The 14,486-nt window shown below is 36.5% G+C and overlaps 1 protein-coding gene across 1 annotated transcript; it reads left to right on the top strand.

The window, feature by feature from the left end:
- Positions 1 to 595: 595 nt before the first annotated feature.
- On the top strand, positions 596 to 2,832 carry LOC110869401. Its single transcript, XM_035987987.1, has 4 exons — positions 596 to 1,169; positions 1,235 to 1,675; positions 1,760 to 2,107; positions 2,315 to 2,832. The coding sequence occupies exons 1-4, from the start codon at positions 596 to 598 to the stop codon at positions 2,830 to 2,832; spliced, it is 1,881 nt and encodes a 626-aa protein (XP_035843880.1).
- The last annotated feature ends 11,654 nt before the right edge of the window (positions 2,833 to 14,486 follow it).

The following is a 14,486-nucleotide window of genomic DNA, read 5'->3' as shown; positions in this document are numbered from 1 at the left end:
ATTACTATTTTATTATTAATATTTTTATTATTATTATTTTTATTATTATTATTATTATTATTATTATTATATTATTATTATTATTATTATTATTAATATTGTCGATGTTACAGGTTTTCAACTCCTTAGATGAACTAAAGAAATGGATACAAGAAATAGCAAATGCGGATGGTTTCGTTATTGTCACCCGTCGATCAAAGAAAATCGGGGGAAGAACCGGGAGGGTATGGCTTGAATGTGATCGTGGTGGTGAGCACCAGAGTACAGCAACACTTAGAAAAGCTGGAAGCAAAAAACCGGTTGCCCGTTTTACCTGCTGGCTGTCCGAAACCACCCGTATGAAACCTGGGAGATAAAAGACGGAACAATTGAACATAATCACGAACTTTGTGAGGACCTGTCGGCCCACGCGTTTGTGCGAAGGTTTACTCCAAGCGAAATGAAACTGATCGAGCAGCTGACAGCTCAAAACATGGAGCCGCGCAAAATATTTCAAACGATAAGGAAGCAGGACCCCGACAGGTTTCATGTTCAGAAAGACGTTCAAAACGTTGTAGCGAAGATTAGAGCCGAACAAAGACAACGATTGACTCCCATGCAGTCACTAGAAAATGTGCTGATAAACAACGACTTTATTTACGAGACACGGGAAGAACCCGGAACAGAGATCGTAACAGAGATCTTCTTTCTTCATCGGGACTCGAGATTCATGTGGCGTGCATTCCCCCACGTCATGATGATCGATGCAACGTACAAGACAAACATATACAATATGCCCTTTATCCAGATTGTTGGTATAACGCCTACCAACAAATCGTTTATTATCGCGCATGCCGTTGTTAGTAAAGAACGGGGTGATAACTTTGTGTGGGTGCTTGAGAGGGTTAAGTCAATATTGGATGAATGTATGGAGCCACGTGTGATTTTAACGGATAGAGACCTAGCCCTTATGGGCGCGTGTGCTAAAGTATTTCCAGACGCCTCCAGGCTTCTTTGCAGGTGGCACATACAACAGAATGTTATGAAGCACTGCAAGGGTGCCTTCACAGACGACGACTGGAAGAAATTTATGTCATTCTGGGGGACATTGATTGAGTCTCCATCCATACCCATCTACGACTACCACTTGCGCAACATGCGAAAGCGACTTGTGGAGTGCAAACGTTCTAGTAAGTTTTTCTAATAACATACGACTCCCCTATGCAAATTTTATTAAATTATTTTTACTTTTTAGGAGTCTTCAAATACGTGTACGATAACTGGCCAAAAGACTATAAGGAGATGTTTGTCTTTGCGTGGACTGATAAGAGGCGCAACTTTGGTAATCGTACTACAAACAGAGTTGAGAGCCAACACGCCAACTTAAAGAGATACGTCGAAGATAGGAGCTCGCTGGACCGTGTAGTTGGTTGTGTCCGGGATATAGTTGAGACACAGTTCGGTGAAATAAGGAAGACTTTTCGAGAAAGCATCGAAAAAACAATGAAACACCACAAACACCTGATGTTTCAACACCTACTTGGAAAAGTATCCCACAAAGCCCTTGACTTGTTGCATGGAGAGGCAATTAGGAAGCTAGATGTCTTGGAGCGCTTTAATTCATCATGTGGTTGCCAAATGTGGCACAGCTGTGGGTTGCCCTGTGCTTGTAGGATAGAAAAATACATGCGTGAAGGTAATAATTGTTAAACGTACAACACTTGTGTGATATATTTTCTTTTTTCATTTTACTTAAACAATATTGTTTTTAATCGTGCAGAGCGTCCGATTCAACTCGAAGACATAGACGTCTTCTGGCGGAAACTTAACTTCCAAAGTTGTAAATTGATAGACGGCTCCCTTGACGTGGTCGAAGAGCTAGATGTTGTTAGACAACAATTACAGTCGCACCCCCCAGCTCAGCAAAAAAGCCTGCTTTCAAAGATTAAAGCGGTGTTGACTCCAACGAAATCTACCAAGAAACCACCGGTTGTCCAACAAAATACTCGTGGCCGACCAACAACAAAGCAGGTACAAGAAAGGTTGGACGAGGCCTCTCGTATAGATGAAGAATTGAGGAGAAGCTCCTTTGGTGATGCAAACACGTGCTTTGAAGGTTCAGGACAAAGTAAGTACGATAAACCTCGCCACAGCTCGTGCGTTCCGTCTCAGGCCTCACAACAGTCGGTTATAAGGTCCCAAAAACCCAAAGCGAGCCTAAGCCGTTCAAAGAGTTCTAAGAAGAAAGAGACACGAGATGATCACGGTTTTCCTTTAATCATTGGGGACGAGTACGTGGGAATCATCGAACGGTTTAAGTCTGACGTTCCGCCAGTGTTCCATCCGTACGTCTCATGCATACGAGATGTGATGCCGGACGGTCATTGTGGGTTTCGGTCTGTGGCTGTGGGCTTAGGGATGGATCAGAGTTCATGGGGGCTTATTAGAAGGGACCTTGTCCAAGAAATGGATCAGAACGAATCGATCTGGTTCCCAATATTTGAAGCATGGGCTGAAGGTTATTTTTACACGCATCGTCAGGGCCTAATTTGGGATTCAGTGGCCGGTTGTGGGGAGAATCACTGGATGGACTTCCCCTTTGCAGGACTTCTTATTGCACAAACGTACGGTATCGGGGTGCACCTGTTAACGACAACCATGGGTGCGAGTTCCACTTACTTCCCAATACTAAGTCCTCCGGCTAATCAACAACCATTATTCATAACGCTTACACATGTTAACGAGAACCACTTCATACATGTTAAGCTGGAAGGGGATTATCCTATGCCACCAGCACACGGGCTATGGTTGACCCACCGAAGACCCCATACAGAACAATGGGAAGATATGTAGTTGCCACGTCTAGAATGGTATACATCGATAATGAATCCTCGGCCAAGATCAAACCCCAGTCTTAATTACATAGATAGTTACACGGAAGAATGATTTTTGTAATTAATAGTATTTTATTGTAATTAATAGTATTTTTTTTTGTAATTAATAGTATTTTTTTGTAATTAATAGTATTTTTCTATAATTTTCTACAAATTCTATAATTTTTATTATAATTTCTATCATTATTCTATAATTAGAATTCATTAAAAAGTAATTTTTATTATAATTTCTACAAAAAAAATACAAAAATTTGAATTTTTTGAACATGGACGCTTCGTATAGAGCTAGACGGGTCGTATATGGTTGACCAAAAGACCATTTAGCCCCTGATATGCCCCCAATCTAGGCTTATTTCAGGGGCTAAAAAGTAATTTTACTTAAACCAGACGCCTCGTATAGCGCTATACGGAGCGTTTATTTGAGCGGGTTTTTGAAAATTTAAATTTTGAATATCTGAATTTCAAAATTTGAATTTTTTGAACATGGACGCTTCGTATAGACCTGTACGAAGCGTATATTTGAGCGGTAACAATTCTTTTCTTTTAAATTTGAATTTTGAAAATAGTTTTTGTTAATTACTATTTTACCCCTGAAAGACCCCAGTATAGCCATTTAACAGAGGCTCAAAGGTAATTTCCAAGCCTATACGACGCGTACAGATCTGTACGAGGAGTACAACTGAGGCGGCAACTTTAACACCTTTTCTTTTTTTAATTATTAAAAAGTTTTATTAAATGACCATTTTGCCCCTGTTTAGCCTCCAGTATAGGCATTATTCAGGGGCAAAATGGTAATTAACCATTCCAGAAATATCTTTTTGGTTTGGTTAATTACCATTTTGCCCCTGAAAAAAGGCTATACTGAGGGCTATACAGGAGCAAAAAAGTCATTTAACAAAAAGCATAGACGTCTCGTATAGCTCTATACGAGTCGTCTATGTTTCGTATAACTCTGGGTTGGGGGGGGCCTAGACGACACAGATTACACCCCCAAACAAAAAAACACACACATACGCTGAAGACTGATCTATACGCCTCGTACGTATTTCAACCGTATTTTTGTAGATTTGAAGCATCACCGGTACGTATTTCATCCCGTAGTTAAGTATTTTTGTCTCGTTTGTGCCTTTAGACCGTAGGTTTGCCCTAAAATTTGAATTTTGTTGGGTTTTGGGGGTTTGAGTATAAGGTTGAAGATGAACATGTAGAACAGGACGCCGAGTATAGCCCTATACGAGGGCTATACGAGGCTCTGAATTTTTTTTTTTGTTATTATTATTATTGTTATTATTGTTTATTGTTATTATTATTATTAATTATTATTATTGTTATTATTATTATTATTTATTAATTATATTATTAAATATAGAACAGGACGCCGAGTATAGCCCTATACGAGAGCTATACGAGGCTCTGAATTTTTTTTTTTTTGTTATTATTATTATTGTTATTATTGTTTATTGTTATTATTATTATTATTAATTATTATTATTGTTATTATTATTATTATTTATTAATTATATTATTAAATATTATTATTATTATTATTTATTAATTATTATATTATTAATATTATTATTATTATTAATTATTGTTATTGTTATTATTATTATTATTGTTATTAAATATTATTATTATTATTATTATTACTATTTATTAATTATTATATTATTAATATTATTATTATTATTATTATTAAAAACATTATTATTATTGTTATTAAATATTATTATTATTATTATTATTATTATTATTAATTATTGTTAATATTATTATTATTTATTAATTATTATTATTAAAAACATTATTATTATTGTTATTTATTATTTATTAATTATTATTATTATTATTTATTAATTATTATTATATTATTATTATATTATTATTATTATTATTTAATTAATTATTTATTTATTATTGTTTTATTTATTATTGTTTTTATACAGTATTTATTATGGAGGACGATCTGATGCCGGGCCATGACATTCACTTAGAGCCGGTTCAGCAGGGTCCACGACGGAGACGGCGACCGCCTGTGGATACGCTGCAGGGGCATCCATATCTAGAGTTTCCCGACGGCACCGATGCCTGCCGGTAATTGCCAGAAGCTTAGGAGGATGCACGTTGGATCGCATGCATCGATCGACTGGGATGCGATGGATGAGATTGCTGAGACGCCGAGAGTGCGTCGGTTTATACCTGTCGATTCGCCGTGGCATCGTCTTTTTGATTTGGCGCACACGCCGACCTACAGGGAGCTGTTGGTCGAGTTCCTTTCGTCATTCACATTTCACCCTCCTGGGGAGCCAGTGCAGCTTCCGTACCCAGGTGCTCCCCATCCGCCTGAGGTTTCTTTCAGGCTTGCTGGCGTTATGCGTTCGATGACGCTAGCAGAGTTTGCGGTGCATTGTGGTTTATACATGCAGGAGGAGATCGAGACTGAGATTTACATAGCGGGGCTAGTGGTGGTTGAAAAACCCACTCTTGTAGGGTTTTGGCAAGTGATTGTGGGGGCGGATCATTGGGAGTACGAGAAGTCGAAGGGGAGGGTGTCGTTTGTTCGGGACCCACTATACAGGTATGTACATTTATTATGGCAATTATTGTGATTATATGCACTGTTTATTAATCTCTGTTTTTGTATTTCGCTAACACTATCTGCAGGTATTTGCACCATTTGCTTGCTACTTCTATTTCGGCGCGCGGCTACAGCCGTGAGTGGTGTACGACCACAGATCTTTTTTTCCTTTATTGTTTGTTGTATAGGAGGCCGTGCGCGCTAGCACACGGTCTAGCCCAGTACTACGCCTCCGCCCATCACCGGCAGGAGCGCGGATTTTTGTATGGCGGGGCGTACGTGACCGTCATTGCCCGTTCATTGGGCCTCGTACCACACCAGGACCCACATCTACGGACGCCGGCAATCATGCCGACGCGGATGGGTATGCCGTCGCTGTGGGGGATGAGGGTTATCAAGAGGTTCCCCGTTGGCCCGCGGTTTAAAAACCGCGAAGGGGGCGTATGGATAGAGGAGGCCCTACCAGAGCATTTCGAGCCCGTTCATCCTCCTGCAGATCCTGCTGATGTAGTGCCCATGGAGGACCCTCCGGAGGATCTAGACGGTGCAGCGGTGCCAAGCCACCGCCACCTGCCGGGGCACCTCAGTTTCCACGTCACGTTATTCGAGGTCATGCCCAGGAGCTGCGCTACATCCGGATGTACGAGCCGAGCTTGACAGGCTCAACGATTTGGTAGGTTGGCTGGTACGGGCGGAACAGGATAGACGAGAGAGAGAGGGATTACCCCCGATACCGCTTCCACCGGTTCGAGCACCACATCAACAGCACCAGCCGCAGCAGCAGCATCAGGATTCAGATTCGGATTTGGATGCATAGACCTGTTGTTGTTTTTATTGTTATTATGGATGTACAAACTTATCTTATATATTTTTGTTATGGATGTAAAAAGTTATCTTGTATATGTCATATTTATGTTTGTTTTCAGTTATTCGGTTACTTAATGATTGTTGTCTTAAATTTAGATAATATGGCAACAAAATATGTTTTGAATATAATACGGAAACAATATAACCCCCTGAATATAATACGGAAACAATATTTGAAAGAAATAAAATTTTAATCGAAAGAATAATATTTAAAAAAGTAAAATGTTAAAAACAATATAATATTTAATCGATATAATATATTTAAAGAGCCGATTTTTAAAATAGTTGATTTAAAAAAAAACAAAAACTTTTTATAGTGTAAAAAACAAAAAAAAACAAAACTTTTTTTAAAACCAAAAAAGAACGATTTTTAAAATAGTTGATTTTTAAAAAACAAAAACTTTTTATAGTGTAAAAAAGAAAAAAAAAAACTTTTTTTAAAACCAAAAAAAAATTCAACAAAAAAACACATCTTCAAAAACTATCCAAAAAACCATACCAAAACCCACCAAAACACCCCTCATTTCAGCCAAAAAAAAAAAAACCAAACATGGACGCCTCGTATAGGGCTATACCCTTCGTATAGGGTTCCTTAAACATCGTGTCTGACACCCTCTGAGACCCCATCGAATTCAGTGCATGTACGCCTCGTATAGAGCTATACGAGGCGTCTAGGTTTCAAAAAGTGTAAAATAGGCGGACAAGGTGTCCGGATAGTCCCAGCCTTACAGAATTTGACTTGCATAATTTTAATTAGTACCCAAAAAATAAAAATAAAAATGAAAAGTTTAAAGTATACTTTTAAATAAAAAAAAAAAAACTATTTTTAGGTTATGAATCATAACGACACATCTAACACCTATGCTTACAAATATATGTAAAGATAACACGTTCTTATTTCTAACGATGGTATTTATTACGCAAAGACTAGCAAGATACTAGACATGCAAAAACATAAAAAGCTACATGGTTAATAAAGGGTTTTGTAACAACTGTATCCAAATTATTTTGCACTTATTCTTCAAACCCGAATGCCAATAAAAAGAAAAATAAATAACATTATCAAAAGGTGTTACAGTTTTTGGATGACTCTTCATGAAAACTACATCATTCTGAAGCTTCCAAATTAGCGTCCATACTACATAACCCCCCCTGTGTATCTCTTTGGATCTGGCAGCTTCACATCAAGCCACCCTTCACCTAGATTCCAAATCCTTTTAACCGAACTAAATTCACCAAATACGTGTAAAACTGATTCTGACCCAAATTTATCCGTGTTGAAAGATGATTTTCTAAGACTCTCCATCCACAAAATATTTATTCCAGTGGCAAGCATGAGAACCAATTACTTTTTCTCAATCCACTCGGAAGCATGAAATCATCAAATCGTTCTCTTACCCCCAACCGAGAACTCACTCATTCCCTACACCGACTAGACCCACCGGTCCTTGCCAGGCGAGAAAGTGACACCATCAAGCGGTTTTTGCAACTCTATAAACTAGGTCATTTAGGTACACCCCCCCCCCCCCTCGTATTTCCATATGCCACGCCCATGATTTGCATGCCACCCTTTGCACCGCTAAACAATTCTTGACTGTTTCTAAAGCATACTACCTTAAAAACTTTGCACTTAAACAAAAGTTTTGACACCAAGAATGTTTCCAAAACATTATCTCATTACCAAAACCAATCTGTTTATGAATCGAGTTTAAAGGAACAATACCTTAATCATTAAGTTTTCTAAAAGCCTTTTATCATTCTGCCACTCACTATTTCCTTTGAGAGATGAAGACATACCCCCACCTAGCAGTTGGTTCATTTACAAACCCCCACGTCCACTTTTGTAAGAGAGCATTATTGAACCTTCCAAAGACCCAACGCCTACCCTTAGTCTTTAAAGCTAACTACCAATTTCCAAGGTGCCCAATGCATTTTTTTATTTCGCCTCATTTCCACCCTCAAAAACCCTAGACCTGATATGTGCTGACACCATCAAAACACCCACCTGAACACGGAAAAGCGACATATAATAAATCCCTAAGACCACTCGGTGTGGTTTCGCGCCACCTCACTCGTTTCGGCGCCCTATGGCGCCCCTCCCCCATCCCGCCATAGCCAAGGGGGGCGCTATGGCATGCCTCCGCCAATGGGTTAGCGGGCGTGAAAGAGTTGAGGGTGAGCCACAACCAATCAGATTTCTTCTTTTTTTATTTTTTTTCTTTATATATATATATATATATATATATATATAAAGGGGAGGGTTATCTTGAGAACGCTAAATATTGCGAGAACCGTGAGAACAAATGAAAATACCAATCAAAACCAATTTTTTTTTAATACAAATCTCATTTTAATTAAGATACAACATCAAAACAAGAATTTACAACATTAAATAATTCATTATCCTTTCAAAATCACTCTTTGTAGATTTTTTACACATGTGTAAATATAACAGATTTACACATGTGTAAATGGCAAACTTACAAATCTGTAAATTTTCTTTATTTACGAATTCACGTAAATTTAAACGTGTAAATTAAATTTTTAACATTGTATTCGAATAATAATGATAAGTGTAGAAAAAATTTTTGAATTTGAATTGTTTTTGACCAAGTTCTTGCGGTTTTTTCATTTGTTCTCACGGTTCTCGCAATATTTTAGGGCTGGCAATGTTACACGAATACACGATACAAACCTACACGAAGTTAACATGTATCGTGTATGGCCTTAACATGTATCATGTACCAAACAGGTAGACACGAGATTACCTGTTAATTTTCGTGTATAAACAGGTTAAATACCTGTTTACCTGTTAATACCCGTTAGTACACGATGAGAAATTAAATTAAATAAAACTCATCAGCCATGTGCGTGTGGGTTCCTTAATTCCTTTCTATTTTCATTCCTCATTCAATTCAAAAAAAAAAACCCTAAACTCCCTCTGTAATTCTCAGATAGCATGTCATGTTCGTGTTAACATGTATTAACAGGTAATTTTCATTTATAACAGTCGAACAGTCGTGTTAACATGTATTAACAGGTAGTTTTCGTGTATCTCGTGTCGTGTTCGTGTTTGAAAAAAAGGACACGATAAGTTATCGTGTCGTGTTCGTGTATGGGATTTCGTGTATCGTGTCTTATCGTGTACGGGTATACACAATATGCTAGCCCTACAATATTTAGCGTTCTCATTTAAACCCTCCCCTATATGTATATATATATATATATATATATATATATATATATATATATATATATATATATAGAGAGAGAGAGAGGAAGGTTAACGTACATTACGGCTTAACATACATCACGTACGACAAGTAATTACGCATGTTTATTTTAAAATCACGCACGTTATAACTCAAAAATCCAAAATCACACATGTTGAAACACAATAATCACGCATATTGAAAATATTAGTCACGCATGTTATAGAACAAATCACGCACGTTGTTGTACGTGAAGTACGTTAAGCCGTAATGTACGATATACTCTCTCTCTCTCTCTCTCTATATATATATATATATATATATATGAGGGCTTTATTTCACACTGTGCAAGTTAACATAACACCCATCGCTTACCGACTACGTAGCATGATAAAAAGATAAAGCCCCCATTTATATATATATATATATATATATATATATATATATATATATATATATATATATATATAAATAAAAAAATTAAAAAAAGAAGATAAAGATGGTTTAGGGCTGAAATTGATATTCTTTCAAATGTTTTCTTAAATTATTGCTCTAATGATAAAGATGGTTCTTGTAAGTGCTTAAGTTTGTATGGTCGGCCCGTTAGGCATATCAACCTAAGTTAAGGCCTAGGGTCACCATTAAATAAGAGCCTTCTATTTTTCTTTTCTGTTCATATATTAGACTTGTTTTTAGCCCATTTAAATATAACTTTTCCAATACTTTAAACTCACTCAAAACACTCTTAGATTACTAAAATGACAACTTGAAGGCAGATTATACTCGAGTTCAAAAGTGAGCTTCAAACTCACTTTTCTTTCTCTTCTTCATGAAATCTAGCTTCACACTCGTTTGCAACACCTCTAGGAGTGTTTCCACAAGTTTACCATGGTAAACTAAGGTGAAACATCACCATTTCGAGGTCTAAGCTTTCTATTTTGGTTTAACTTTTACAAACTTTCCATGAAGTTGTTATTTATGTGGTAATCTTGCGTCTACCTTGCTTCTAAGCAAACCTATGGTTGCGGGGCTTGAGTATGGTCGATTCCCATAAGTTTAGAGGTTCGAACACCTCCTAAACTTTCTGTTTTAACAAGGTTCCAAGCAACCTACAAGTGCTGAGACCATCCAAGCTCACCATCTTCAATGTGATGAGACTTGTGTTTTGGTGATGTGTGAACCATGGGAGCCTTGGCGTTCCAACTTTGTTTCCACTAAGTTACTTACATCTAAGTTACCAAGTAGACTTACTAGTAAGAAAGCGACCAAACTACACCAAGTTTCCAAACATTTGCCATGATTGGAATGCACAAGTCTAGTTCGAGATCACTTGGTTATTTGGTGACTTAGTTCTTACAATATTCCAAGTAGTTTCCTAGAATCAAAGTAAGCCAACCCTACCTCGTCTCCAACATTTTCCATGTTGGGTATGCACATGTCCGGGTTGTCCTTATTTGGCTACTTGGCAAACTTAGTTAGTTGTAATCTTAATCTTATTCATGACCGACTTGTGTTTTGGTGAATCATATAATGAGGCTTAACGGATGTTAATCATCCTACCTCCTTGCGTGACCATACTCATGGTACCTTTACATTGACTAAAACGTTTAAACCATTCTCTAAATTCCGAATCTACTCCAATAAGCGAATCCGCAACTCACACGCCTTCGTTTCCCCTCTTAGGGTAACTTCGGTGTTTCCAAAACTCAAGACTCAGTGAATTCACTTTCACGGACTTTCTATGCAAAGCGTAATTATACTCGAATCCCCTTTCACGCTTTAACCACTTTTGGGGTGTAACATGTATTACTTAATAAATTACACTTATGCACACAATCAAACTTACGCAATCACTCAATCCATCAAACATGTTATTTGTTATGCTTAGGTTATTCGTGCTAAATACTCAAACACTCATACATGCAAACTATTTGTCATTAACTTTGCGCAAGCCTACCTTAACATGTATAGCGCTATAGGAGTAGCACACCGCCCGATTGTGGGGTCATTGTTAAGTATTCAATCATTCTTTACGATCTTTTCATTGCGATGATAAGATTACGTTAGTGAACACTTTGGCTTGACTTATAGTTTTTGTATGCTAGTATGATATGTAACTTAGTATACAAAATGCCAAGTGGGATTTAAGACAATCTTTTCATATGTATGCTATGTACTAAAACCTGTATACTTGCCAACTTTTGTTGATTGTATTTTAATACATGTTGCAGGAAATTGATGATGACATTTGAAAGAAATCTACTTAGGGTGGACTAGAAACGCATTTATTAATTTATGTTCTGTATTCTTTGTCATTTGATTATGTTACGAACAAGTTGTTGTAATTTCCTTTCCAACATTGTACACTTGATTAGAAATGAAATGAAATTCGGTTATTTAAACTATTGTCACAAATTAGTTGTTATGAAGTCTCGAGCAATCTTGTTTTCGTCTCACTCTAATGTTTCCGCCATCAGTTGGGATGTGACAGTCGTCTTCCTCTGTTGGGTTTAACACCATCACCACACACCGCCACTCGCCTAAAAACCATTTATCAGATCTGTTGCAGGCCCAAGGGGGTGTTGGAAAACATAAATCTCTACGATATATTGGGATTTGAGCATAGATTCATTTGTTTCTATGGCGATGGTGGTTGTTTAGACGGCAATTAAGGATTTTACATGGTAAATACACATGACCGGCCCTAATGTTTTGATGTTTCAAAACATATTTAACGGGTGGTGGGTGTTGGTTGTTACAAGTGGTGGTTGTCTGGTGGTGGGTGGTGGTGGCAGCGGTGGTGGTGATGTAGAGAGGGAGAGAATGAAAGAGACTGCGTGTGTATAATAATAATAATAATAATAATAATAATAATAATAATAATAATAATAATAATAATAATAATAATAATAATAATAATAATAATAATAAAGAAGTTTTAAATAAAAAATCTAGATTAAAATGCCATTTTCGTCCCCGATCCCTTAGCTAACTGTGGTTAGTCTTTTTGGACTGAATGTCACGTTTTGAGAATGTTAGGGAGGAAAATGGTACAATTTTAAAATTTGATCTGATATAATAAAAGTGAACAAGTCACGGGAACGTAAATGACATTTAACTCTTTTATAATGCTAGTGTTGTTTAAAGGTGTTTTACATGGTGAATGTTGATGGTGCAAGGTTGTGGTGCATTGAAATGCTTTTAAGCATATTCAAACAAGCTATAGAAAAATAATGTAATATATTTTGGTATAGAAAAACTATCCAGAATTATAAAAATAGATCACAAAAATTTTACACCCCAAAATGTATGTATAAAAAAATTTAAAAGTATATTTTAGTAAAAAAAATGCAACCTAATTTTCAAGTTATATATCATAGTGATACATCATCACCTATTATTGCAAGTAAACGTCAACATAACATGTTCTCTTATTTAAAAAGATACATTATTTCAACAACACATCAACATATACTACTGGTCGTCCATAACTGTATTTTAGGTTGTTTGGATAGCTGGATTATAAATTATAGCAAATCAAATATCTATGAGATTGCAATTTGTACGTGTTCCAATCCCATATTAGTTCAAAAATTTATAGTGCAGATCCTAATTGTTGAGCAAGATTATGTACTCTACTCTGCAACAAGTCATCAGTTTCAACTAATGCATATAACCCTTTTTTCTGATTTGGATGCAACCCAATACTTTAATGGGGAACGAATCATTGAAAATGGAGGATCTAAGGTTGTCTACAAAGTTTATACTTTTCTAAACTGGGTGCAACAATATAAGATCGATGTTAGTGTTTCATATGGAGTAGACTACTTTCATAATTGTGTTGGTGTATGTCACTTTTTTGGAGTGAAAGGCTCTAGCCACTTTTTTGAAGAAAAATACTCTTAATCAGCGTGGTGGAATTGACAACGTTTGCAATGGATTCAAAAACGCCTATAATTGATTCGGAATGACAAATAAATGTTGTTACATGCATGTATTCTACGATGTGTATATTAAACGACATAAAACCTTGGTTGAAACTGAAGTTGAAATGTTTTCCAAGGTTTGATGTAATCGCTTGGCGAGATGATCCTTTTGTATATCTTTTGAACAATATAGAGTTATGTACACAAAGCTCAATTACTTCGAATTAGACGCAATAATTATAGTTAACCAATCTTTGCACACTTGTTTAAGTTGACCAAAAGTTGTCGAAGTCATCTATTCTTGGCACAATATATCAACGGTCGAGCTGGGTATTGATCATGAACGTTTTTTTTCTTGCTTGTTTGTTTTTTCTTTTGGATATTTTTTGTGATGATTTCAAGAATGTGGGACATGAAAATTTATATAATTATGTTTTGCTTTTGTATCACGTGTTCAATGTTTATTATCATCAGTTAACATGTGAGAAGGAAACCGTGAGCCTAACTCTCTAGATTCAATTTGATCCGTAATGGTTAAACGTATCGAAGATCTCAATAAAATATCTGGTGATGGATCAAGGATTTTTTTTGTGATTTGGGGCAAAAAAACAGGTCATACTTGAAGGGTTAAGTCAAAATGGGTCATGCTTGAACAGGTTAAGACAAAATGGCTTGGTTCAAAAGAATCACATAGGGTTGTTAACAAACCGAGCCAAGGCTAGCTCGAGCTTGGCTCGATTTCAAACCGAGCTGGTTCAGCTAGGCTCTTATTCAAAATCGAGAAAAATTATTGAGCTTGAGCTCGGCTCAAAATAGCTCAATCCAAACCAATAAACAACTACTTTACTCTTCTAAACAACCAAAAAAAATGCAACTAAATTTAGGCAAAGCGCCAAAAATGCAAACATATTACAACCAAAATGGCTAAATATGCAAGTCAAAATTAAAAAAAAAAAAAAAAAAAAACTTTTTATTGCGATAACCTTTACTTTATAAGGGGATTGTGCTTTCAACTTTCTTTTTCCACCGA

The sequence above is a fragment of the Helianthus annuus genome, chromosome 3 (genome assembly GCF_002127325.2).
Source record: "Helianthus annuus cultivar XRQ/B chromosome 3, HanXRQr2.0-SUNRISE, whole genome shotgun sequence".
In the NCBI taxonomy this organism is placed as follows: domain Eukaryota; kingdom Viridiplantae; phylum Streptophyta; class Magnoliopsida; order Asterales; family Asteraceae; genus Helianthus; species Helianthus annuus.
This window is presented reverse-complemented; position numbering and strand designations above follow the sequence as displayed.